This window comes from Phalangium opilio, unplaced genomic scaffold, assembly GCF_054372755.1.
Source record: "Phalangium opilio isolate 3A_F unplaced genomic scaffold, DU_Popi_V2 ptg000011l_1, whole genome shotgun sequence".
Taxonomy (NCBI): domain Eukaryota; kingdom Metazoa; phylum Arthropoda; class Arachnida; order Opiliones; family Phalangiidae; genus Phalangium; species Phalangium opilio.
The window spans coordinates 2,604,898-2,632,407 of NW_028324147.1; the positions used below are offsets into that span (position 1 = coordinate 2,604,898).

At 35.7% G+C, this 27,510-nt stretch overlaps 1 protein-coding gene and 1 long non-coding RNA gene across 19 annotated transcripts in view; one reads left to right on the forward strand and one right to left on the reverse strand.

The window, feature by feature from the left end:
- Eph (Eph receptor tyrosine kinase) overlaps positions 1 to 27,510 on the forward strand; it is a 316,120-nt gene that overhangs the window by 270,615 nt on the left and 17,995 nt on the right. For all 18 annotated transcript variants that reach the window (XM_089857914.1, XM_089857898.1, XM_089857909.1 and 15 more), the window contains 2 exons: positions 6,478 to 6,557; positions 19,133 to 19,799. In XM_089857914.1, the coding sequence (XP_089714040.1) occupies positions 6,478 to 6,557; positions 19,133 to 19,799 (747 nt within the window). The remainder of the gene's footprint in view (positions 1 to 6,477; positions 6,558 to 19,132; positions 19,800 to 27,510) is intronic.
- LOC149709827 (uncharacterized) lies at positions 377 to 840 on the reverse strand. The gene is made up of 2 exons (XR_016376209.1): positions 743 to 840; positions 377 to 660 (listed from the first exon to the last, which is right to left on the reverse strand). It is a non-coding gene; the product is annotated as an uncharacterized LOC149709827 (long non-coding RNA).

The window sequence follows — 27,510 nt, forward strand, 5'->3', positions numbered from 1 at the left end:
TAGTGCTTTTGTAGCTTTAAAGCTCTGTTTCATTTTAATATTCCAAAGAGTTTTACTAATATTATTATTTGAAATGGCTGTTTATAAATTACTAAAGCTATACTACATCTGTATATAGAATAATCCTTGGTTTAGTAATTTTATGAAGAAAGCTAAGAACTAGACTCCGGCGAGTATATCTAGTACTACTTGCAATAAGCTTAGTGAAATATAGAGTAAATAATTGAGGCCTGAGGTGATGTAAACTTTGGGTTTTGATTTTCGTGTCTGAAATGAAGAGACATGAACGGTTCAGAGTGAGCCGAAAGTTAAATACACTCTTAAATAATCAGGTTAAGATTTTATAATAGAAGAAAAGATCATGTTGGCAATTAGATTAGTAGGGCTAAGCTACAGAGTTTTTATTCTCTTTATGGTGCGCATTGACTATCAGTGCGTCTAGCTACAATTTAGCTTTGGTATTATCATAAGTTAATTATTTAACGTTAACACTCATGTTGGCAAACTAAGAATATTGTTGAGGTGAGACGAGACGATAGTGTTTACACTGCTAACCAGTTGTGAATGTAGCTATCAGAATATAGGGTAAACAGCTGAAGCGTAGACTTCATTTCCTGTTCTTTTTGCCATTAACTGATTTCCATGGGTCCAAGATTTATCCTTATTGGATGTAAAATGTCGTCTGCTTTACTGTATATTCGCTATGCTTGGAATACTGCTTCAATATTTCGAAAATTTTTACTTCAAAAAAGAGAAATAATTCCATATCTAGGTAAATAACTTTGTAGTAGTAGACCTCTTGACTCGGAGAGGTAATATTTTGGTTTTCCCAACTTGTTTTTATTATTTTTAAAACAACTATGCACGCAATTGGACGCGTTTAAAGTAATGCTCACGCATCGCTGAAAAATTCCACCATCATTATTTTAATGATTAAGAATTATTTTGCAAGTTTATTTTGGTTTCGTTAGAGTTTAAATCGATATTAGCAAAGGGCAAATGGTAGCCTAATAACTTGATATTTACGAGATACTCCAATTAAATGTCGATTTATTTCTCTCTGCAGTTTCATAATTTGACTAAAAACGAATCAGTGATTGCTCTATTTTAATATTACCACTTATTGACTCACTGCCTTACTTTCTGTTACCTCTATATGCCTTTGATATTGTTTAAAAGTATTCCAACCCAACCCAACCTTGGGAGGCTTTAAAACTTGGCGCCATAATCCAGGAAAGGCAATAAGAACCCATCGATATCAATATCAATAAAATCCAACCGCCTTTCCCCAAAAACCCAATGGCATTATGGGTAACCAGACAGATTTCCATTATTTTAAGATATAGGCGGGAGAGAGAGAGTGAGAGTTTCTTATCCAAGTTCATTCTGGGAGTCACCCCTCCTAGCTTCTTAAGCCTAAACTGCCATTCATCAATTTCGTATCGATAATGGTTCAGGATTTAACTCGTCTTTAGGAAGGGATTTCTTTTCTCCCCCTCTCCATTGTGACGTCACGCTGGTTTCTTAATCCCCGTAGGAACTTTGCGATCTAATATTTTTTTTTAGAGTATGGTATTTTTTTTTTCTTCCCGCCATACATTCTCTCGCGCCAAAAAAAAAAAAGATGATATATACACGCTAGAGAAAGTTGCAACTCTGACGTCACTGGCGCGAGTGATGTATTAGGCTTAAGTTAGGGAAAGCTTTAACTTCATTAATCTTCATTTTCCGTTTTTACCAGGGGGCGCTAGCGACTATGATGGTTTTTCTATTTATGTATATATATATATATATATATAAGTATGCAAAGTTGGAGGGGAAGGAAATCACGTGACAGCTGATTTAGAATTTATACTGTATAGTCTGAAGAAAAATGCCAAGGCCCGTTTTCATGTCGTAGGTTTTTCTTAAGATTCTAGCGAGGTTTGGTTTTATTCTTAATAAAGTGTTGCAAGGCCGTTGGTGAGTACAGAAATTGATAATTTTAGGCTAGCAGTTTAATTTGAATTAGAAATGAGTATTTAGTAACTTGGTTAACTCAAAGAGGGCCTGATAACACCACACTTTTTAAGTTGTACTTTAGAGAGAGAGGGGGGAGAAATTTATCTTGCCCCCAACAGTGAAAACTACCTGTACTTTAAGGGCAAGTATCATTTAAATAATTTTGTATCTCGGTGAAATATTAACGGATTTTAACGAAATTTGTCTTAATTTAAAGAGAAAATTCCCAATTACCTCATTTAATTGGTTTTAATAGTGCATTTTAAATTAGACTTGTCCTTTTAAAAGGTTTTATTAAAAATGACATAACTAAAATTAGTCCTTAATTCCTCCATATCCATGGCCTCTTAACCCCTGTCTGGATTAAAGGTATTTCCAACGCCATTACTAATACCTCTTATAATAATCTATTAGACCTTATCATTCATCACGGACAGCAGTCAAGTTGAAGTTAGGTCTCCCCGTTGTATATATACCCCTTTTCTCCATCCTGCACACTTCTGCTAGTTTTAATCCTTCACCTTCTCTCATAAGAACACACGGAGTCTTTCGGGGATGCTGTTAAATCCATCCGCGACTTGGGAATCGTTTCTAGGCCTATCTTATGACATTTAGACTTAGGGAAGCGCGGGGGTTACGACCTCCTATAGGGCGCGCAAAATGCAGGGGGACACCACCCAAGGCGTTAAGAGGACAAAAAGCCTCCCAAGGAATTAACCAAGAGAGGAGAAGGAGAGGAGATAGTCTCTCCTTTTTAATCTTGATTTATTCGCTTGTCATTAAAAGTTCTTCTTAATACGTGAACCCGAATCTCGACAGAAAGCAAATAATTCCAAAATTAATGGTTAAATTCTCTTTCATTGGTTTTATACTGAAAAATTACTGGAACATTTTTATAAAGGATTTTCCAATTGTACCTACTACGTATTTAGTTTTAAAGATGAGTTTTATCCGAGGGGTAAACCACTACTAAAATGGGGGGGGGAATAGTTTAATTAAGACTAAAATATATTGAAGTCGTAAGGTTGGGTATCATTACTGCACTGCATTTAATAGGGAGGAAACTGCTTAAATACTATCCCATTGTTTTATTTAACTGAGATCTTCAAAAATCATCCATGGTTCTGTACATGTAACATTTCTCTAAAACTACTTAGGTGGAAAACCCCTATATTGTAGTAGAATAATACTACCACCGTTTCAAAATAGCGCTATTATACAGTAGAAACTGCAAATTAAAACAGATGCCTAGGCCTAGACTTTCTTGTTGTTCCTCCACCCTTTCCCCAATGAAACGTATACTACTAGTAATACTACTACTACCATAGTATGAGATTTAGGAAGTTTTGGAGCAAGAAAGAGCTAGCTAGCTATCCAGGATAGGATGTAGTTTATCCGGGATAATGAACATTCCTGACTTAGTCGCTAGGGGCAACCAACGGCCGACGTGTTTTCACGTCCATAAGAGAAGATAGAGAAGCCCAAGAGCAACGGAAAATCCCGTCTAGCTAGAAGTCTCTGCATCCCACTCTTGCACCGTCCTCAAAAGGGTTACTTAAACACCCTTCAACAATAAGAATCTCCCCAATTCTTTATCTCTATGTCTTCTAGCACATAGTGGTGAACAAATTGTTGAAAGTTCGCCGCCATTTGGATGAAAGGGGAGGAGTCTCAGTCATCTTAAGCCACACCCATCGGGAATCAACTGAGCAATTTGACCATATTGTTTTAAGTATCTCTTTGAGTGTCCATACAAGGCATCTAGGTCCTACTTTGACAGCGAATATCGTATCGTATATAAAGAAATAGCTATAGGGGGGAGGCGGGGGTGGATATCATTCTTAAGCCTTGGTTCTTGTAAAAGGAGCCCAAAGTAACGTAACGTCATCTATTAGGCCTAACGGGAAACCCTTTAAAGGATATAACGTCAAAGGACGAAGAAACACTTAGGGTTAACGCTGTTATTGCAAGCTAGCAACCTTTTTTTCCGGTCCAACTTGATCTATATATATTTTTTTTCTTTTTCTTCTTCGGACCAAGGCCTAAGGGAACTAGGGCTATCATACTGTATAGCATTGGCTACTGTTAGGGGGCCAAAGTAGTTTATCACAACGGCACCGTCGAAGTATTTCCCGTGTCTAAGACGACCGACCCGCTGCTGCCATTAGGTTTTCTTGACTAATGCCCGGGATTAAATAAACATCAAAGAAAGCTATAGCTATTCCCATTGCACCCAAAAACCAGCTAGGCCTATGCCTTCCTTATTCGCTAGGAAAGTCCATATAGCTCCTGATACAACGGACACACAAGCTATCCTGTAAATATTTGAAAAATTCCTTAATTTGTTGCGTTTGTAAGTAAGGTCGCATTGCAAAAATTCGTTAAGCCTTTGTTTTTGAATTTTCAAATTCCGCGCGCGCTTTAACAGTTCATAGAGTAATGTCACGTGGTGAAGTTAAGCCTTGGTACATTTCTTTCATAGTTTGAAACGAGAAACAAATTTTAAACAAGGTTTTGAGTCGTATCATCTGCTAAAAAAGAACCATAGCACGAACGTTAGGCCTAACTAGTTACGTCCATATGCAAATGTTTCCTTTTGAAACCCATAAATATTGAAAATTCTGGACAGACATTAAATCAATATTTCTTTTATCAATCCTTTCTTCCCAATTTCTATCTATAGGACATAGTTTGTGTTAAAGTTTTTTAGGCTTCAGGTATAAATTTACTTTCTCTCGTAGGGCCGGCCGGCCGTTGTGTTGATCTATAAACTTGTCGAAGTGTAAATGGAATTTTCTTGTTCTCAGACCGTTCTTTATTTATTTACGATCAGCGGGCGCCGTTAAGCGCTTTTCTTCTTTCTTTCTTTCACTAGTTCGGTATAAGAGCGATGATATAAAAAGCGCTGGAAGCTAGCGGAAAGCCGCTAGGGTAAAGAATGTATAAAGGTGGATTCGCAAAGGCGCTGAAAGCTGAAGCTGAAAGTCGAAACTGAAAGCTGAATGAAAAAATCAGTTTCAGCGGACTCTTTCGCAAAGAGGCAAAAACTGGTTTTTTAAAGCTGAAGCGCAAAGCAAACGCTGAAAGCAGGCTGATTTTAAGTTTCAGCCAAGATCAAACCGAGGTTGATCTTTCAGCTTCAGCGCCGTACCACGTGATGCCAAGAGCCAATCAAAAAAGGGGGCACTGGGGTGACGGTTTTGAAATTATTTACGCGGGTATTTTAAAACGGTGAATATCGTGTCTCGTTATCTTGAAAATGTTTTCTGTGAAATAATTAATTAAACAAGAAAACGATAACAAACAGCGAAAAATATTTGAGAGAAGAAAATAGCAAAAAGGATAGAAATGAGATAAAATAACAATATTGTGGAAAGAGGTTACAATAAACAATCTAATTAGAATAAATTGGAAAAGTAGCAATAATTTCAGGTTAAAACATATCCAATTCAGTAATATTTTGGAAAAGGGAGAAATTTACTCAGTTGATAAACCTTGATAATAACCAAAACATGCGCACATTTAGCCACTCATCTATTTTTCCCCATTAACAGCCAAGGCTTATCATTTGATAATCTCCTTCAGTTTTTCTGTTTTTCCAGATGGGATGAACCCACCAACGGTGCTTTTTCCGCATAAGGTTTTGGGTTCGTCTTTTTCGTTTCAAAAGTAATAATTTCTTTTTTAATAATAATAACAGCAACAAGTTCCGATTCACCGACGTCATTTTATTTCTATATTTTTGTGATGAATCCCTAGCGGTTGTTAATATAAACTGCTGCTTTGCGAAAGGTACAGCGCGAAGCTTAAACTGGTTTTTGAAGATGAAACTTTTTTTTTGGAAAAAAAAGCGCTCAGTTTTTTTCAGCTTCAGCTTCAGCTTTACGCTTTTTGAGTGGTTTCAGCGCCTTTGCGAATCCACCTTATGAAAGAGAAACTGATTTAAGATCGCGCCGATAGGAAGCTCTAAAATGATTTATAAAACCATTTATTTCTATAGGAAATATCTATTTTTTTTTTCTCTTATACCTCTAGACACCATTGGGAAACGATTTCATTGCTTTTATTAGTTGCTAGTCTACGAAGCAGTGATTTATACTGACAGACATTTTTAGCAACAGTATGGTCCGAAATAGCTTGGTTCAGATCAAAATCCATTCATTTGCTTTAATTTTTGTTAGTAGTTTCAAATATTGTTTCCTAACTTTAACCGCGCTTCATGGTTGCCAGTATTTTGTTATTGAAGCATCTCCTGCTTGTTTTGAACTGAATTGAACGGAACTACGAGCTTTTCAGTCTGTTGTCGATATCGGTTGAATTGCATACGTTACAAATGACTGGCAACACTTGTTTTCACACTATACTTATTCGTGGTTTTCTCAAATTTGGTTAAAAACAATATACTATTTTCGTGTTTTTAATTAATTTTCATTAATTATATCTAATATTAATTCCAATTTATTTATTATTTTGCAGTTGTATTATTGGATACCACAACAGAAAGTTCTCTAGAATGGACAAGGTTCCCGTATGGTCCTCAAGCCAGAACGCCAGGCGTAAGTACATTTACTATAATATATATGCCTATATACTTAATGATAAAAACTGGCTAGACATCCATAGACACTGACTAAATTAACCCCCCTCCCATGCAGTCCCATTACGTAAGGGGTAAACAGAATGTATATCTATTAAATGGGGGGTATTCCCAGGTACCGTTTTCTTTCTGCTACTTAACAGTCAAGAGTCTCGTCAACGATATTTACTTTCATTTGTAAAATGAAACGTGCATGCTTTACCTCGAGCTCACGTTGAAATAAATAACAAAATCTCTCCGGGCCTTGGCTTCCTTTTTCCAATGTTCTAGGATAGGATTACGTGGGGGTAATGCCCCCCTTTTGACCCCTCCCCCAGCTCTCCTTCATATATAAGTCAACTTTATCTAAATGCAAATAAACAAGGAAAGAAAAATCGAATTCCTTTTTTGTTTTGATACACCCTTAAATTTCCCATACTGTTTTTTCCAATATGAGGGTTTGTATTGTTGTATTAATACGCGTATGTTTGCCTTACGGTGAATTTTAAGACTGGTATTGGGAATAACGTGCTAGACTGCGATTAGTAGTTTAAATACAGTAATGACAGTCCTTACCTTTGACTGTGTTTTGTTATATTGGAAGTTATACCGTTAGTGACACTACAAGAGAACATTAGGGAAAAATGCGTTATTTATAGACTTTTGGGTGGTTTAGGGATTGATAATGGAAAATGAAAAAATTTAATATAAAATGAATTCTTTTTGTTTAAAGTATTAAAATAATCTCGTGAAATTTTCGAACTCAGAATAATTAGGCTTAACGCATTTCACGTGGCACGTAATATTGTTAAAGCGCGCCAAATTTTAAATTAGGCTTAACGAATATTAACGCATTCACGAGACACCTCACGTGACATTGCGAATTGTAAGAGCGCGCGCCAAATTTCAAATTAGGCTTAACGAATATTATAATTTCAGCAGCTCTAGCCAGGTAAATATACTATTCAATAAATCTCGCGAGAGTTCCTCTCCTATCAGAGTTGAGTCGGGTCTTTTAAACGATTGTTTAAAATTAATTTCAGTTAAATTCGTTGCCCTCAAAAGTGACGCGGCCAAAACGTATTAATCTTTGAACAATATTATAAATTTTGAAGATGCCTGGCAAGGCTTAGCAATAGCTATAGTTACCACCACCAACAACACACGCGGCACGAAGCGCGCCAAACAAATTTCGGAAAGGTGAGAGTGACATTACGTCAAGCTAGTTCTAGGAGAAGGAAAACTGGTTGCCTAGCAACGGTTGCTAAGCGACGGGACATTGGAGAACCTCTCCCTATCTCGAGACTAGCTTTAGAGTATAGCTCGTGCACCTGAGCTATATGGATTGTGTGTGTGAGGAGGGGGGCTCAAAATAAGGGAAGGGGGGTCTATAATCCAGCTAGTGGTCCCTGGAGTCATCTAATGGGTCCGTAGGTGAGGATCATTTGTAAGGAATTTATCCTGCTCCACGATACCTTCTCATAAATTCAAATTGCCAAAATATAAGCTATATATATGTACCCAAATATATACATATATAAGGATATTACGTTGGAATTGATATAGTCAAGGGAACAAGTTAGGTTTGTATTATTTCGAGTCCAACTTAGTGATTACATTACGTCTATTTTATGTCTACTGACCTGGCTAGGTTGGATGATGGCGTATTTATGCTAGCAAATATGTTTTCATAGACACTAGGAGGCCATACTACTTGGTACTGCCCATTACCGGCCAATTAGCTTGACCTCCTGCAGTGTAATTGGTATCAATACTCCTAGCCTGAAAACTATGAATATTAAATTAAAACCCTAAATATAGATTTACCAATAAATAAATTTGAATTAAATTTCAAAATCTCTGGCCCCCATTAACTTCCCAGCTTCTTAACTTGGGCACGTATTTGTTTTGCTTTTTTTAAGCGTAGTCTGCTATAATATTACGTATAAGGTTTATTATTAATATGAATTGTGGCTGGCCCTAATTTATCGTTTTTTCTTTATCCCGGGGACCGGGTTGGAAAATTTTGGTTCACAGGCTAACAAATAATAAATGACTTTGAGCCGCTTGCATGGGTTCGCCGAGCTTCCTTCAAAAACAATTTTTTTCTTCTGGTACCCTTTTTGTCGTATGCTATAATCTTCTTTTTCTCTGCCGTTATCCCGAATTTTCTCTCATAAATTAATTTGTCGGAAGTGCCAAAAGTAGGGGGATGGGTTGGGGTTTCATTTTTTGGCTAATTTTCATTGGACCATTTTTTATTTATTTATTTTGTGGCCAGCTTGGAGTTTAAAATGAATTAAAATTAGTTAAAACTTTGATCAATGCAAGCAAGTCTTAACTCTCAAATATGTTAAATTCAGTCATAGAGGCTTGTGTTTTGATAGTTTTAAATGCTGGGAAATTTTTAGGAAATTGTACGAGTATTTAGTTACTTTTGTTAAAACTGAAAGACACGTACCGACGTTTCGCTGACGTCATAAAGATGTCGATATTTGTATCTAGTAACTGGCGTTTTCTTCGCCGTAATTTTAGCAACAAGTCGCAAAAGTTTAGTGTCTGCCGGAACCTCTTGTTTTATATTCTTTTCGAAAATGAGAATTTCGATCCAAAAAAATAAATTTATTTATTCATTTTTTAAATATTTTATACCCAAGAAAAAAAAATTAGTTTAATTTAAATTGAATTAAAAATAAAAATCTAAAAATAAATTTCGCTAAAAATCTAAAAATAAATTTCGCTAAAAATCTAAAAATAAATTTCGCTAAGGCTTTGAAATGAAATGAAATATTTCTATTTTAAAACCAAATTTCTGGAGAGACTCGAGACGGTTGGTAAAACTCTAGTTAATTCTTTTTTTATTATAAATTCCGCCGAAGTTGCTTTGAACTTTTGAACTTCAATGAAAAACGGTAATAAAAAGGGGTTTTAAATTTATTAATTATTAGGGGTTTTCAACCTTAAGGGGATGGTTTTTTCTTCTTTCTTTCTTTCTTTTTCTTTATTCATCTTATACTGGCGGCGCTGAAGTGCTTTTGTAATACAAGTTAAGAAAGAGACCACACGTGAATGAATAGATGGTGAGCTGCAGTTCAGGTATTCTTGTAAATTGGTCGGGGAAGATCCTTTCATCTTTACCTGGATTTAACGATGAAAAACCCCCAGCTTTTAAAAAAAATAACTTTATTTTAAAAGTTTTCTTTTAATAAGAAAAGTCTCGCTTATTTTCATTTTAATATAAAATTATAGAAAATTAGTAACAGATGGAGATGAATTCATGTTTTATTTTGTTTACTAAATAATTTCAACCGAGGACAACAAGCTTTGAGTAATGTTAACCGCCATCCATGTTAGGTTATTTACCCTAGCGCCAACCAAGAGGCAACGCCAGACGGACATAAGTTTATAAGTGATATGTTCCTTCCATAAGTATAACACTACCTATACTTCGTAATGTTAGAGACTAAAGGCGCGTTTTCAATCAAGATTTTTTTGAACAAAAATTAAGCTTTTGCTTCAAAAGTAGCAGCGGAAAGCCGTAGCAAAAAATCTTGGTGTTTTCAAAGAAGCTTCAAATTCAGATTTTCGTCTTTTCAGGCTTTAAACCTTCGAGAAGCAGATATCTAAATGAGTTTGATATTTGCTTCTCATTTTCTTTAAGCTTTTGCCGCTCAAACAGTTTTGGCGCGTTTTGCTACGGGTTTAGGACTTTTTTTTTTGAGAAGAAAATGACGTCTACACACTAGAAAACACGCCCACTTGTAATTTTTTATTCATTTGAAGCTTGTTTGAAAACGATACGAGTTTCAGCTTTTCCGTTTTAATTTTTTTGAAGATTTTTTATCTTCGAAAGCCCGTCAAAAGTTCCCCAAAAAGCCACAGCGAAAAGCTTGGAAAAGGTTGATTGAAAACGGGCCTTTACAGCTCGAGATAACTAGTTCGAGAACCACTCTGTTCATGACAAGCTCTCAGTAACCAGTGACAAATTTATGGAACATATGAACTTATGACGCGGGAGGTTAGCTGACTCGCAGTGCCTCTAGCGGTGGTTCTTGGCATAAGGTAAATAACCCAAGAAGGTGATCTTTCCAGCTTCTCTTGGGACTTGTCGAAAAATGTTAGCGTATTTTTCTCAAACGAAAATTTCTCTGTTAATCTTTTACAAACCGGTAGATAATCATGCACCGTAATCAAATATAAAACTGTGCGTTAATAGTCTAAAAGACTTTTGTAAAATGAGCTAGCGCGTTATTACTGTACAAACCATGTCAAGCAACGCTACGTTTTTTTTTTTTTTGGGGAACTCAGGGAACGCGACAATAAACGTCTTTCTTCCTAATCACAAGAGTGAAAATGATATTCGTCAGTCCGGGACTCCCTTCTAACATTCCCTCCCGTCTCCTACGCTAATTAAGAAACAAAGGCTTAACTGTTTTTGGCGCGCTAAAGCCAACAGGGCGTAGGCGTTTATAATGGCGGGAAAAAATCTAACTGTAAAATGAGTCGAGGACCTTTTTTTTTCTTATACCATTCTTCTTTTTATGCTTCCCCCTTTCTCCTTCTTTAATTCTTTTGATTGATATGCGAGCATCTTTTAAGGACAAATTAGGCTTAAGAAAGAACGCGTCAAAATTAATTAAGCAAAATGGGGTGCGAGAAATGAAGGATGTGATATTTTTACGACTTTTTTGCGTTATTAAAAGAAGTATTTATTTCTATGAGAAAGCGTGCACTGCGCATGTGCCTTGGTTGATTTAAAGGGAGTGTAAATTAAAGATTCGTCTGCTAATATTTTAGGATGACCTTCCAGTGAATTTAATTCAATTTTAGCGCCTTTTTTTACTACCTGTGGACATCTATGTTTGAACTTTGATATGAAATTATTTATAACACCTTACCATAATAGAATTTCCACTTAATATTATTAAAATAGCACATAAATAACACATTTAATTTAGATAGCCACCCCTTTTCATTAAACTGCGACTACAAACATACACTATCTCTTTAATTTTCCACCTTTTGTTTGCCAAGTAATGAAAAGAACATTAAAAAAAGCAAGCGACATAAAAACCCCGTCGATATATATTGTTTAATATTCAAACGTGTGAAACGTTAGAACCCAACAACCCAACACTTGACCGATTGTTCGCGTGACCAAGGCCTATTTCTCATCTCTATTAGTTCACTGGCGTTAGCTTTACTAAATGTTAGGCCTATTTTCGCCTATATATACCAGAATCCAAATATTAATATTTTCGGTTCGGTCCCCTGTGTGGGGTGCTGTACCACGTGACACGGTATACTGTCACGCGTGACGTTATTATGTATAATATTCCATATAGATACTAAAATGGAAACAAAATTATTAAGTCTGGTTTAATTTAATACTGCATTTTAATTAAGAGTAAAAACAATCCTTCTTGAAAGATAATTAAAATTGTTAATTTTAATTCATTTAGTACCTTATTGTCGCCTTTACTGAATAGATTTAATTGTATTTTGTTGCATTTAAGTATATCTTTGGGGGAAATCCGTCCACGCGCGCCTTTTTTGCTTTTTCCCGCCGTTTTTGTTTCTCGTGGTATAGCATTGTGTTATTTTTTTTATTACATCATTTTGACATCTAATCGGAAATGAGCTTGAGCAAAATAGTATATAAGGACTTCAACGTTGGCGTGTCATTTCCGGTGACTTTACCACGCCCAGAGCAATGCCGTTTTAGTAGTAGTAGTAGCTAACTTCCGGTCAAACGCCACCAACAAAATGCTAGGCGCATGCATGCAGCAGTAACGTCCAAGTTCCAACCTTTATTTTTATGACTTTAATATCCTATAAGGTTTTTACCTATAAAATTTTCTATTATATTAATTCCAAAAAAAGAGGAAGTAGATTTATGATTAAGTCATTACATGGACCAGTATGGTTGCTGATTCCCTAAAATTTTTGGTCCATTTTTTTGGGAACCAGGTGAATTTACGATGAAGTGATTTTTGGTGACCTTGTGCTCAAAGTGAGCTTATACAAATACGTAACGTGGTCTTTTGAAATTAATTTCATTTGACCTTGATATACCATTAAAAATACATCCTATAGCTTTTTGCGACGGTCCCATAGTACTGTAGCCTTGTACTGCAAACAAACAGTGCTCAAATTAAATTTATAACGACCTTGATATACTATTATAAGGGAAAAAATTACACTTTATTCGTGAAAAATAGCTCATAAAGAACAAAAACTTCAAATCCCTATTTGGGATTAAATGCCAGACGCGATGTTTCCATGGTAACGCTTAGTTAGTTTATCCGTTCCTGCCATCTTTGCGCTACAGTTTTAATCCTAGCAGTAAGAGACACTGGGTTTCTAGAACCGGAGACTTTGAGAAGGGGGGCAGAGGGCAAGGGTTATTGTTAAAAGATAAGAAAACCGCGGGAAAAGATCTTTAGAAGAGGGGTGGGGTGGGACGGGATCTAGACTCGGGACCAAATAGTAATTATTCCGATAAGAGCGCCCTGCGTGGAAGCTCAGGAGCATTCTTCTATATCCCGGTATCCCCATCTTTACAGTAACAAACTCCTAAGCCTTGCACGATGTTCAGAGGAACGTAGTCACCCCTTTCTCTCCTCCATCTAAGAGTCTAAGGAGCAGTTTGAAATTAAGAATTTTTGTTCTATAATTAATAATAATAATAATTAAAGCTTTATTGGATTATTATTATATTACAATTATCTTTTTTACTGAAAGTAATTTTAAACATCAAAAAGCCTTAATAGATTTTGGCTGAAAAACGTAAATACCTTGGGAATTTATAACTTAATTAAATCTGTTTTTAATTTTTTAAATTCATTAACTTATAAAAAATATAATAATCTGAAGTAAAAATCGACCCTTTTTAAAATTTAAATTTGGGAGATTTTAAAATAAAATTTATTCCCTTTAAATAAATAAATTGCTAACTGCTCTTGAAATTATTCCGGTAGCCATCACCCCCGCGTATATGGTGTAATGTGGCGAAAACAAGCGATTTCTCCTGCCCATACCATTATAGCGAAAAGGGTTATGGGATGGATATGGTAAAGCGGTATATTAGTTCTATATCATGATTGCGAGTATTAATTTCTAAAGCGTTTACCGTTGTACTCTTGTTAGTATCCATTTATTTCTCTAATAAGCTCGTTAGCCTTTATCAAAATTCCAAACTGGAAACTCTACTTATTCTAGAATACTGAAGGGAATATTTCTCTAACGGTAGGCAGCCTGCAAAATTGTAAATTATCGGTGAAATTTAACCGTCCTATTAAACAATTAAGGCTCTTTCTCCCTTTCACATCTATTGTTATTAAATTTTACTCTCTCTTTAATATTGCTTTATATAATCTTATTTTAAAATTCTCTCCCTCTCTCTCTCACTCTCCCCTCTTTCGTTCACTCTATTTCTGTCTTCACTCTTTGCCCTGAAACTTTATCGGCGATATTTTCTCTTAAACAATGCGCGTTAAATTAAACCTGGAATTATAATTATGATTATGATATATATATATATGCAAAATTAAATTCGATATGGTAATATATTTATAATGAGTGAGGAGCCGATTGATTTAATTATAAATCAACAGAACTCCTTGAGATACGATGGCGAAATTAGCTAGTGTTTTAGTTAAGGAAATTGGTTCATCATTAATATTAGAACGGCGGCCATTTTATAATATGGCGGACAGGAAATTAACTAAAATATTAATCGACAATAGTATTTTTTACTTTTGTTTGCGCAGTTTAAAGTGCGCAAAATGTAGTTGTTTGAGTTTGTTTGTTTATAAATTCATATATTTTATGGATTTGTAGCTACATTTAGTTATAGTCAATCTCTGTAAATATATTATATACATTCTCTCGTATAAAATCTTAAAATTAAGAAACTTACAAAGGCTTAACCTCCCCAATTGTTTTAAAATGATTGTAACTTAAAAACTGGAGCCTGGGGGAGGTTTAGAAGGTGTTACGTGTTAATTTTAAACTCAAAGTAGCGTTCAAAAATTGTTCGCAAACCCGGAAGGGAAAATTACACGCATTTTTTCATTATAAGTGTTACATCATAAGAGACCTCCCCCACCTATTCTTTAGTTTAACACGGTGCATTTATTCGGAACCGAGGCTTAAAAAATTCTAGCAGGAGACTCACTAGGGCCACGCATGCACCCTTTGCTTTTGGTAGGAATTTTTTTACACATGCCAAGGCCTAACAACGGGGTCTTGTTGAGAATCGATGAGGATAACAAAACGATCTTTTTGAAACCGTATTATTAGTCGGGAGATTTTTTATTATTCATTCATTCTCAGTTAGGCTTAGTGCCTTCGAATTCGGGCGTCATTTTTTTTCCTTTCTTTTTCAAATCATCCTTTTGAAAATGAGATGGTATTGTAATAACTACCTATGATTTTTGGAGATTTTTTACGCTTCAAGGGAGAGTTAAATACAACGATTAAAGGGAGGATGAATGAAGGGTTGATCAATCAATTTTTCACACTTAATTTAAGTTTAGATAAGTGAAAATGAAAACCTTTAATTTAGTAGGGATTTTGAAACGATCGAGGGGACAGTGACTCAGCGGAATCTGAGTACACGCTTTTCACGTACTTAAAAGGTCACGTGTAATGCAACGGTGTACAGGGAATTCGAGTGTGATTAGCCCCTCGCCTTGAAATGATAGAATTGTTTTTAAATGTGTATAATTAGAAGTTGTTTTTAATTGGGATAACAAATTAGGCTTAGCTTTGTGTGAAATATTCTAAATTATTGAATCCACTTTAGATATTTGGGCCTAAAAAGAGTTAGCCAATTCTATCTTCCCTTTAATATTGCATGATTTATTCAAAATAGGGGGCCCCAATCTCGGTTTTTATATTATAGTGTATAATATAATGAAGAATGGTTCATGGGGGCCCTAGCTAAGTTCGAGCCTTCTTTTATGACCCTACAAACTAGGCCTAGTTAGGCTTAAGGTTTTTAACAAATAAAGTCAACTGCAGCACCATCTGTTGTATTTGTTCACGCACCCAAACTATCCAAGGACCCAAGGCTTAACATTTTATAATAAATTATTCTTTTCCTTCAGTTAACATTTCCCTACTGGCGGTAGCAGAGAGGAAGGGTATTGTATTTTTACCCATGATTCAAAGCCGCAATGGTTATGGTGTGCGGTTTTTTTTTATCAAATGTAGATATCGGTTTACCCCCCTTTTTTATTTGTCCCCCTATGAAGTTTCGTGTCAGGTGCGATTTATGCAACCTTGTGTGCTTTGTGTTAATTGAAACTTGATATCTTAAAAAAAAAGAAAAAAAAACCGAGTATTGCTGGTTTTCCGTGACTATAAATTTGTAATGTCAAAAACATTCTGTTTTGAGAACCTATCGCTTCGGTTTTGGGTTACGACAGTCTGGGTCCGTTTTATTATGACTTGACTAGGCAGACTCATTGCTGCAGACCAGACCGACCAGACGTTAGTTAATTAAGGTTTGATTAGAAATATAAGGATTGGGGTTATCGGTTAATAAATTAGGTCACATTTTAGGACCAACTGTATTCATTAATCACGTGGTATTACTTGCGTCAATCGTTAAATAAATCTCGTGGAATTTCGAAATTCAGGAACAAAGGCTTAACGAATATATTTATTAATGTATCGGCTAAAGCACGTGGCATTACGAATTTAAAGCGCACGAGATTTTGAAATTCACAAAAGGCTTAACGAATGTTTCAAATTCAAACGAGGCTTAGCGAATGTTTCAAATTCAAACGAGGCTTAACAAGTATTTAGTATTTATAAAGTAAATGCAACGACCTTTTCTACTAGTTTAGTCCAATTTTGACCTAAAAAAATCCCTCTTTTTCAAAATGCAACTTAATTTTCACATTGTCACTCAAAATTTTCATCATTATAACTTGTTATATAGGCAAATTTAAAATCTCTGGTTGATAACTTGGTATGTGCCTTCTTGACGAATATAGAAAGTCTCTAAAATATTTGACATGTATTAAAAAAACCTATATAGGATTACAAGGGAAATCGGAAGATAGGGAGAGGAGAGAGAGATGTATAGAAGGTACTTGGGAAAGAAAAAAAAAAGAGTAACACTTGAAACATTATCAAGTACGGGGAGTTAATATTAGAGCAATCAGTTAGTCTCTCTAACAGTCTACTAAATAATGGAATATCCACTTGCTCTAAAAATCGAGCCCTCCATGGGAAAACAGGAGATAGGGGGAGGGGGAGCTGCCCCTGGGTTAGAACCAAAACGATGTAACTGCCAATTTTATTCGAAGCGTTCGTTACTAGTAATGCAATGGATTTTAACATTTTTTATGTTTGAAAATTTCCTTAAGCCTTGTTTGAATTTTCTCCCAACATCTAATGCTTTGTTATTGGTTAAGCCTTTGTTCTTTACAAGTATTTAAATTCTGAAAGTTACCTTAGGTCTTTCCTATTGATAAATAGACCAAATTGAAGATAATTTAGTCAACTTTTTAATGGTAGCAGTGAGAAAACTCCATCACGACCTTGAACTCTAAATAAATTGACTTTAAAACTAGATAACCGTACTTAACCTTCTACAAGACCTGGCCTGCCATATCCCATAGCTTAGCAATCAGGAATAATGACCTTTGAACTCTCAATTCATACTTTAAAAAACTATATACATTCTCTAAAGCCAGCCAAAACTTACTTCACTTTTGCCCTCATCAACGAAAGATATACCTAAAAATGTGGGGAGTTTGTGTCAAGCATGTCTGCTAAATCGAAAGTAACCCTTCGATTTGCCTCCGCCCCCCCCCTTAGTTCTTCCGTCCCCCCTTTTCCAATATAAGGACCCAACCCTGAAAATAAGTAAAAAAAATCACGGATCTCGCGCTGCACCCCCTTCTTCCACCCCCTCTCTGCGCGTGCAAAACTGTTCTTGCTTCTCCTTTACTAGTTTCTTAATGAATCAGGCGCGCGCGCTGGCTACACTCTTTTTTTCTTTCCTCGTGACCCGAAAACCTTGTTAGTACCTTGTAATACCGCACCCCCTTTCTATATCGCTATAAAGATACTTTGTTACTATACATTACATTAGCGTTAAAGTATCAACATAACCGTTTATTATAGGTAATAGGCCGAGCTTTGATTAAACCCCGCTATCATATTTTAACGTTCGATCGATAATTTGCGCGTGCGAGGTCGATATTGTTCGTGAGGTTTGGGTTAATAAAGTGAAAAGCGGGGGTTATACGTGTAGGTTAGATATGGTTTTAAGGTTCTGTTGAATTAATGGGGTATCTACGAATATTTGGGGGTGAAGGCCTCGCGGCGTTTATAAGTATGATCGGGAAGCCTAGGGTTGTGATAATGTAGTCAGGCATACTGGGGTTTGTCTCAATTGCGAGGTTCTGTAACGGGGAAACTAAGGAAGAAGAAAAGTGGTATTGAGATCTATTGACAGGAGCAAATGATCATGAAGTTTCTTTACTAAGGATATGTTTCAATAAAGTACCCGAAAGTGACCATTTTTTAACATTCTCCTTTTAAACTATTTATTATCAAGGGTCAGTTTTAAAACCTTTTTGCCTTAATAAACACGAGATTTTAATTAAAAATTTGTTAAACTTAATTTGACAAGGCTTAGCAATTATTTCGTCGTCATGGAAACGAACCTTGTAGAAATATATTTTCCTTGAATTAAAGGGACTGTAATAATATTTAACCAACAAGTCGATGCCTGATTTACAGTACCTTTAACACTACTCTTATTTATTATAAACTCTTGATTGCCCCAAAATGTCCTCTTTCCACTGAATACCGTAGATGAAACGGTACTTTAGTTCCCACACCCTGTACAGCGGAGAGTTGATTTGCCGTCTCATCGTTTAGCACGCTAGAGAGAATTTGAGAGAGGGGGGGGACACACAGCGCCAGAGGAAGAGACGGAGAAATCTTTTTTTTTTTCTTCCACGCGCTCTCTTTTTTTTTTCTCTCTCTTTCTTTTGCTCTTGAGCTTCTTTTTTCTCCTACATCTTTTTCTTTCCCCTTTAGCAAAGGCTTAGGAAATTTACGTGAACGGATTCAACAATAAAATTTTATAAACATATCGAAGCTGAGGATGATTTTTTTAAGGTTTTTCTTCCTCTCTCTTACTCATTCTCTCACTCCCTCTTTTTTCTCTCTCTCTCTCTCATTCGCTTTCTCTCAAGAGGGAAAGAGGAATGAGAGGAGATAATACGGAGTTAGAATTTGGTTGATGGAAGAAAATTATGAAGGATTTCCCTTCCCATCTTTAAGGTTTTTTACGACGTCGTCAAAAAAAATTTGGATAATTTGTAGATTCATTTTAAATCCTTTGATAGCTTTCAAACTCAAAGGATGAGTGAAATCATTATGTTACGGTTTAATGTTCCTCATTTTCTAGATGACTAGCAACACCTTTAAAAATTGATCTATTTTTAGGCCTATTTACATTTTTTAAAAACCTTAAGCCTAATTTTAATCATGGCCTATTTTTTTCTCGTTATCTTTCAACAGTGGGTAGAAGAAAGTTTCACGAATTTCGAACAAGGTATAAATTGGCGTTCTTACGTTGTTTGCGACGTGGCTTACAACGACGTCAACAACTGGTTATGGACACCGTTTATCGAACGAGGAGATGCCAATCGTATTTACATAGAAATCAAATTCAGTATGCGAGACTGCAACTTGTTCCCCGGCATGGCCCTCTCTTGTAAGGAGACATTCTCGTTATTGTACTACGAGTTTGACACAGCCACCAAAGAGCCCCCACCTTGGGAACCGGACTCTTACAAGCTGATTGACCGTATAGCGGCCGACGAAGGTCGTTTCACCTCGACCAGCGAGGTCATAATTAACACTGAGATACGTAGCGTCGAAGTGACCAAGAGGGGCGTATTTTTCGCCTTTCGCGATCAAGGGGCGTGTTTATCGCTCATCGCCATCAAGGTTTATTACGTCACTTGTCCCAATTTGACCGCGAATTTCGCCTACTTCCCGGACACACCGACCGGTCGCGAAGTTACCGCCATCGTGGCCGCCAAAGGACAGTGCGTCCAAAACAGCGTCGTTGTCTCCGAAGAACCCAGACTATTGTGTAAAGGTGATGGCAATTGGACTCTGCCATCTGGCGGTTGCAAATGCAAGGAAGGTTACGAACCAGACTCCAACAATAATTGCCAGAGTAAGTACTTAATTTTTTTTCTTACTTGTTAGACCAAGGCTTAAGTAGACCTTGATATGTAGTTCCTCACCCGCTCCTTTAACCAATTTTGGAGCGTTGGTTCAAGTGAGGGGAAAGCGGGAAATGACCACGGATAAAGTCCGCTATAAATTTCAAACGGTAAGCCTTGGCCATAACATAGTATGTGCGAATCTGTTCTCTCAGCACGCAAACCAAAACGACGGCTCTAAAAACTTAAGTACAGTTAAAGAAACACCCCACGCAAATCGTTTTGTAATGTCGCTAAGCTAAAACGATCAGACACACGCTATACAGTAAATCTTTTCAAATGTTAGGCACTATTTTATTCTGTACGGGATTTAGCAAGTTGTATACCTACGCCATAGTTTTTCACCGTGCTATTTTGAGTCGAAACTGATGGCCATTTGAAATCTTCGTGGTCTAAGTACCTTCCCGCCGTTTTTCCAAAGTTCCGCGAAGGTACAGCTCTGTTGAAAAGGAAGATTTCCACCCCCGCGCTTGGATATAGTCAACACCTTTAAAGGCGTATTAAGAATTTTTTTTACTGCCTTCAAAAGATTTTTAGGGGGTTAAAAAAAAGACAGAAACAAAAATTTTAGCTATAAGGGGAACACGTTTCTACTTGACGTCTTATCAAAAAGGCAAACCATGGGTACATTTATGCATAGGTAAAATGATGGAAACAAGATATTCAAGCCATATTTCGCCCGTGATGTCTCGGAACTTGTCAAAATTACGAGTTGACTTAAAACGCAGTCATGCCTCTGTATCTCGGCCCCTGATTGGTTTAGGCTAAAGAATTTAGTATCGTCCGGTAGAGGACAGTTTAGGCTAAGATATCCTTAAAGGATTTCCATTTAAGTCCTAAGCAGCTTGAGATATGAAGGTCGGAAGTTAAGGTTTTGGGTCGCCACCCTGTCAGTCCAAAACCCTCGGTAATCAGGTACATTTTAAGGGATTTAAATCTTTCCCATAGTTTTTATATATAAATATAAATGGATTGTCAGGAACTTCAGGGTGGCTAGGTAACTTAGGGGGGAGGGAACGAGGACTCTATGTAAGCAAGCAAGCAATGAGGGCGGACCCAAGGATTTAAAAAGGAGGTATATAAACTTTGAAAAATACATGTTTTTCTCTGCCGGTATAAACTCAACTTCTCCACTCCTACCTTCATATTCCTCTCGTCAAAAGAAAAAACCTTTGCTAAAGTGATGATGGTAAACGCGTGGACAGGATTTGGGTGGTTCCTACGTTTTTCTTTACATTTTTTTTTTATTTTGGTATTTTTCAATCCCTGGAATCCCCAGACGTATTGGTTCGCCAAGGCTTAAGTCTATTTTATCCTGGACTCGGGCCTAAAGTATTCCCCATTTTTGCTCGTGGTGCACGCTCTCTCTTTTCTAAACCAAGTTTTTGCTGTCGTGTTTGGCGATTTACGGGTATTACGATTGTCCGGGAAATTTTACCAAATCTCGGTTGAATAGTTTGGTTGTTCTTAAAGACTCTATAAAGGGAGACAGTGTTATTTTGGAAAAGTGGATAAGGGAAGCTCGGAGATTGTTCGGTGTTACTTGTGCACTGCACTTTTGGTTGACCAAACTGAGTGCAACTCCCGTTCTAGAGTCTCGTTGCACAGACAAAGGATGTTTTTTAGGTCTTTGTGGTTTGTTTCTTTCCCAAAACCTTTTTTAAAGGATTTTGAGGTTTTATGGGTTATGCATTTTTAAACACAAGTTGTCAAAGATTATTTCTGTCACAGTATTTAACTTTTCTCGAACTAGCTCGAGCTGTAAGTCTCTAACATTACGAAGTGTCATACTTATGGAACATATCTTATAAACTTATGAAGGGCTTAGAGACGCTTATATTTAAAAACAAGCGTTGCAATTTAACCTCTTCAATAAGTACCATAAACGGAAGTGAGCTCTCATTTATAATTATAATCAGTTAGGCTTAAGGCTTTCGTTAAAAACATTCATTATTATCAAAGTTAGCCCTTATATTAACCATATGGCCCATGAATTAAATACGACAACCGAGGCTTAAGATGATCTAAAGAAAAAAGCTTCAACAATTATTTGATTAAAAAACTGAAGAATATAACTTTCATCTTTACTTAAACTTAAATAATTTCTCATTAAAAAATTCCAACGGAGTTAAAGTTTCAAGTTTTCTTTTTTCTGATGTTCAAAATTTCTTTTTTTTTTATCCTGATTCTTCATTTTCTTACCGAGTCTAGACTCGGGTCTTTGCTGCTTGAGGCACTTTTATACTTTTTTTACAACTCGTTAAGCCTTTGTCTTCAAAATGAGGAATGAAAAGAGCAAAAAAAAAAAAAAAAAAAAAAAAAAAAAAAATAGAAAAAACTTGGGACAAAAAATCTTTTTTATTAAAAAGTCTGAAAAATACTAAGTTCCCAAAGATGGCACAAAAAAAGAGAGAGTAAAATTCAAATCGAGTTAGAACAGAAATTAATTTTTTTTTTTTGAAACCAGCGGTGACGACGTGAAACTGCTCGTAAAATTAAAACTGCAGTCAAGATGATATTACTTGTAGAAGAATTTAAGAAAGAATATTAGAAATGATTATTTTGCATATTTTTTATTTCTTTTTCTATTTTTAACGTTAGGCTTAGGTTATATAGAGATTTAATCTCTGATATTAGAGAGTGAATGTACAAAATCTGAATTTTCGTGGAAATAGAGTTTTTAAGAACATGGAAAACGGGAAGTGGTTTATAGCAGGGATATTAATACTTACTTTGAAAAGTCAGGGAAAATCGTGGAAATGACATAGGAAATCGTGTTTATTTTTGAAATTCATGGAAATGGCAAAGGAAATCGTTTTTATTTTTGAAATTCATGGAAATGGCAAAAGAAATCGTGTTAGGTTTGAAATTCATGGAAATGGCAAAGAAAATCGTGGTTATATACTTTTGAGACTCATGGAAATAACAAGGAAAATAGTGGTTATTTTTAAAACTCATGGAAATGACAGTTGTTATCTTAAAAAATCAGTGAAAATTATTAGTATAATTCATAAACATGGACGATATAAACTTAGCAAGTAAAATCCACTTTTTCAAACTATACATTGAACTTTAATTAAAGAAAAAGTTAATTTATATTTAAAATCAACGTATAATTAATAGTCCAATTAGTATATATATCATCATCATCATCATCATCATAATTTTTTTCTGTATCGTCAAAACCTGATTTCTTTTGCTAATAAGCTAGTCGATGATTAGTTTTTTCCGAAGGTAGATTTATACCTAAAAAAATATGTGAGATGCCGGACTCCCTTTCGGTCCAATGAACCATGTGTCGGTTCTGCCCTGGATGACAGGTTTCAATTATGTTTATGGCCGTCGTCCCATCCCAACTTTTGACGCTAAAAGAAAAGAACAACCCCTGGCTCCCTCTACCCGCTACCAACGCAAACGTCACATGTTTTTAAAATTAAAAGAAAGTTTTAACGAGTGAAGTGTTCAGAAGAGTCCTACACTCGGTGGCTAATTTTGCAGGACTTCCATCCAGGTCCTATTTAGTCTGCATTACTAAGCCCAAATTTGACAGCAGCGCCTCACCAGGCGTCTTCGCTTTACCTCGAATCTATGAACCACCTTATTCACTACATGACAAGCTCCAGTTTCTAAGTTACCAGTGACAAACTTATATGGAACATATCTTATAAACTTATGTTGATAGACATACAAATATTTTTGAAAAATATGATGACTTTTTTGAACACTTCTCTCATTGTTATAAATATAAACTTCTACTATAGTATCCTACCTCTTTTTCCGAAATATTATTAACTTTTCTGATCAATCGAAAGACGATTTTCTTAACAAGGTATAAAACTAATTTTTAATGGAACTAGTTCAAAAGGGGTGTGTCCCCTTCACCCGGTTCCTTGTGTTTTGATCTACGCCAGGTTAAAACTTATAATTAAGGAAAATAATACCGCTACATTAAATGTGTAAAAAAAAATAATATAAAACGTTTTATCTATTTTAATTATTTAAGTCTCTCAGCGCAGATCTTAGCTGCGGGCGCAAATTTGGAGAGAAAGAAATTAAAGCTGTCATTAAAATGTCTTAACCCTTCCTTTTTCTTAGAAAATTATATTTTGTAAAGATACTTTTATAATATAATAAGGTATAATTAACCCCTATAGGTCTATGAGGTTAGCTCTTAATAAACAGATGTTTTTTATGCGCAATCATGAGGAAATGCGCAGTAGAGGTGCGCATAAATTAAATTACCGCTCTTATGGAATCCACACAGATTTTCACAATTTTTTTAAAAATTATTTTAGACTTAAATTTAAACGTTATAAATTAAATTAAATTTAATTTGAATCAATACAAAGTTGTAGGTCTTAATTAATTTGGTTTTATTATGATTAAAATTAACTCGGAGTAACTTTACGCAGATTTTCACATTTTTTTTTTTAAATTATTTTAGATTTAAATTTGAACGTTATAAATTAATTTTAAATTTAATTTGAATAGTTTATTTTCAATATAAAGTTGTTCCTAATAAATCTTAATCAATTTCTTTTTTATTATAATTAAAATTAACCCGGAATAACGTTAATATCATCAGAAACTTTACGATACGAAATAAACCTTGGTAATCACGCAGTTCATACTCCCTTTAATAATTACACATTGCGGTAGTCATGAATAGTTATTAATTAACAATCAATTAAAAATTCGTAAATGACAAATTAAAAATTATAAAATTGAAAGATTAAATAGTTTTTAAGTAAAAGCCGTTGGCCATAAAACTTTAAAGATCTTTTTCCGGGGGAAAATATTCATTTATTTTAAACCAAAAATTCGTTCATTTTCGTTTTCGTTTAATCATTTTTATCCTAAGCCTAACCACTTAACGAAAACTTTTCGAACCCTCCTTACGCTAAGCGACAATTAAAAGGGAAAATTTAGCGCCTCTAGCCAAGTTTTGGGGGAGATTCAACAAGGCGACCGCGCCGCTGCAATTCCATTCCATCTCATTTATAATATTCAATATATTTAATCCTTGTCTCTGTTTTTAATTAAAAATATGGCCTAAATAACGCGAAGCGCTGTATATTTGACCTGAGATGAACTCTTTACAGTAATGTCGCACGATTCATAGGCCAGTTTTAAGTAGTCAAGGTTCCTCCATATTACGTCATAAAATGAAAATGTGGTACGTGGTTTTAATTTTTCCTAATTAGCTTAATTAGATGGACGCGTTTTTATTTGTTTTGGAAATTTTATGATCGTACGAGGCTTAATTTTAGCTAATTATAAATGCAATTAGTTAATTTCGGGTAGAATTCGAATTAGGCTTAGTAACACACGGATAGGTTTTAAAATTAGACTAAAAAATACATTGGAATTAACGAAATTGGCCCTTTTTTAGGTTTGAAAATTAATTAAGGACATCTATTCACCTTAAACATCATTAAATCCAATACAAAATTATGATGTATTGTCTTGAATTGAAGAATTTTCAAGTATTAGGCCCTTTTTAGGCTTAGCAATCAACTAGCGGCACCTATATCCCTTTCCTAATATTATTTGCAAGGAAAGAAATTCAATAGGGTGCCACTAGCGAGCGCTCAACAAGCTTGAGAATCGCAACACCCACACGCCACACCGTACCACAAGTTTGACCTTTTTTGTTGCCCCTCAATTCGTCTGTCATAAAATCTATAACCCCTATTCGAAATATTTTTGGCGTATTAATAATAGTTTTTGAGGGGTCGAGGTCGGGCAGTGCCACGTGACCTTATTTCTATATACACAGAAATCCCTTATAAACCTGACCAACCAACTATGTAGTGTATTTTTTGATAGGATATTTATATATATTTCAAACCAATATCGCTTGTCATTAAGCCTTGGCGTACTTTTAGGGTCTAATAGAGTTTAGCTACGGTGTCAGGTGATCAAAGTATGGCGTATTTTAATGATTGACAAGGGAATCCCTCCTTAATCCGGCGTTACAATGCCGTGACCGAGGCTTAGAAACGCAGCGTATCGAAGAATTGGCCGCGGCAAAAAGTCGGTGAGCAAACAATTTTGCCGAAACGTTTTCCAATGTCAGGGAGACCTGAAAAACCAGACCCCCCCCTTCTCTTTTATTTTTACGTCAGAAGTTATCATCAAACTTCATTTAGGCCTTGGCGACTCTACGGTACGGGATTTCCTTTGTAAATATCTTAACTTAAACACTTCTAATAAATAGACTTCTGTAGCTCGTGAGTTCGATGATGTTGTAAAGTATATTTGCACACAACAGACTCACTAAACGCGGCGCGCGGGAAATAATGGAATGGAATGGCGGGAAAAAGACTAACGCTAAGCCTTGGCACGATGTATTTTCTCATAGTTCTTCTGTATTAAAACTTAACTCCCACGCGCCTAATACTAGAGGTTTTTAAACCTCGCTTTTGATCAAAGAAGTATTAATAGAATACTTGTAAGAGTCAAAAAGTTTTTAATCTCGGCGGTTCATATTATTCATTCTCACGTTTTTCGAGAGTTAGGCTTAAGAGAAGTTAATTGAAACATTTTTAGAAAGATCGTGCGTGCCGGACATAAGTCGATGGATTGATAAATAATGAATACATGGGAATAATTTAGAAATTTCCATTTGAAGTTATAGACTTACCAGAGAAATTTGAGTATATATGCCCTTAATTTGGTTTTAATGGTGTCATGACCTTTGTTTTTTTCGCGACCTACTAGCGGGGATTTTTGAGTAAAAATAGATCTTATTACGATTGTGACGGTCTACTTGCATTCCTCCGGAGACAGGGCGTTCAAGTCGGTTGCCATGGAAGATTGGCGGAACCGTTTCGTTTCCACTTCCCCCAAAAACATGGGGAAATAAAGTTTACTTCCGCTGCTTCTTTCAAGCGCAGCATCTCTCTCAACATCACTTTGCACTCCCGCCTCTATTTTGGTAGTCATTTGATGGTGATGGGATGGGATGTAGAGTGATATGATGATACGTCTTTTTATCATCAGCTATATCTATGAAAAATACGGAGAAAATAGAGAACTTCGTAAATGACCTCTTGGGTAAACCACGGAATCATGTGTATCTTCTTTAATTATTGGCCTATTTTGGCGAAATTTGTCGCGTTTGTAGCTCATGGTGAGCTTAACACGTATAAGCGTAATTACGTGGATTCATGAACAATTCGAACTTAATTCGTAGCATTTAAATAGTTTTCACTAATAGAACTATAGAGAAAATTCCTCGCCCTCTGTTTCAACTTCAACTTTAAGTTAATTAGTGCAGTTAGCAAGTTTAGTCAAACACCTTACCAGTTCAAACTGAGCTATTAACCCCGGCTTCTATAGTCTCCAGTTTTCACTTGAAATGGAAAAAAGTTACCATTTCACAGAAAAAAAAGGGCATTTACTCGATGCATTAAATTATATTTTATTTTTGAAACTTTTTCTTTTTTTTTTGGGCATTATTGAAATAACCGGGCATTGGCAATTTGACATGCGCAGGTCGCGAGTTTGGCTAAATTCGGTGTTTTCTCTCTCTCTCTCACTTCTGGTTTGATCTAAAAAATAAATAAAAGGCAGTCGATTCCTCGCGCTTCCTTGACTCTCTCTTTGATAAAAAATAAAACCGTTCGCCGCTCGCATACAGGGGCATTATCCCCTAGA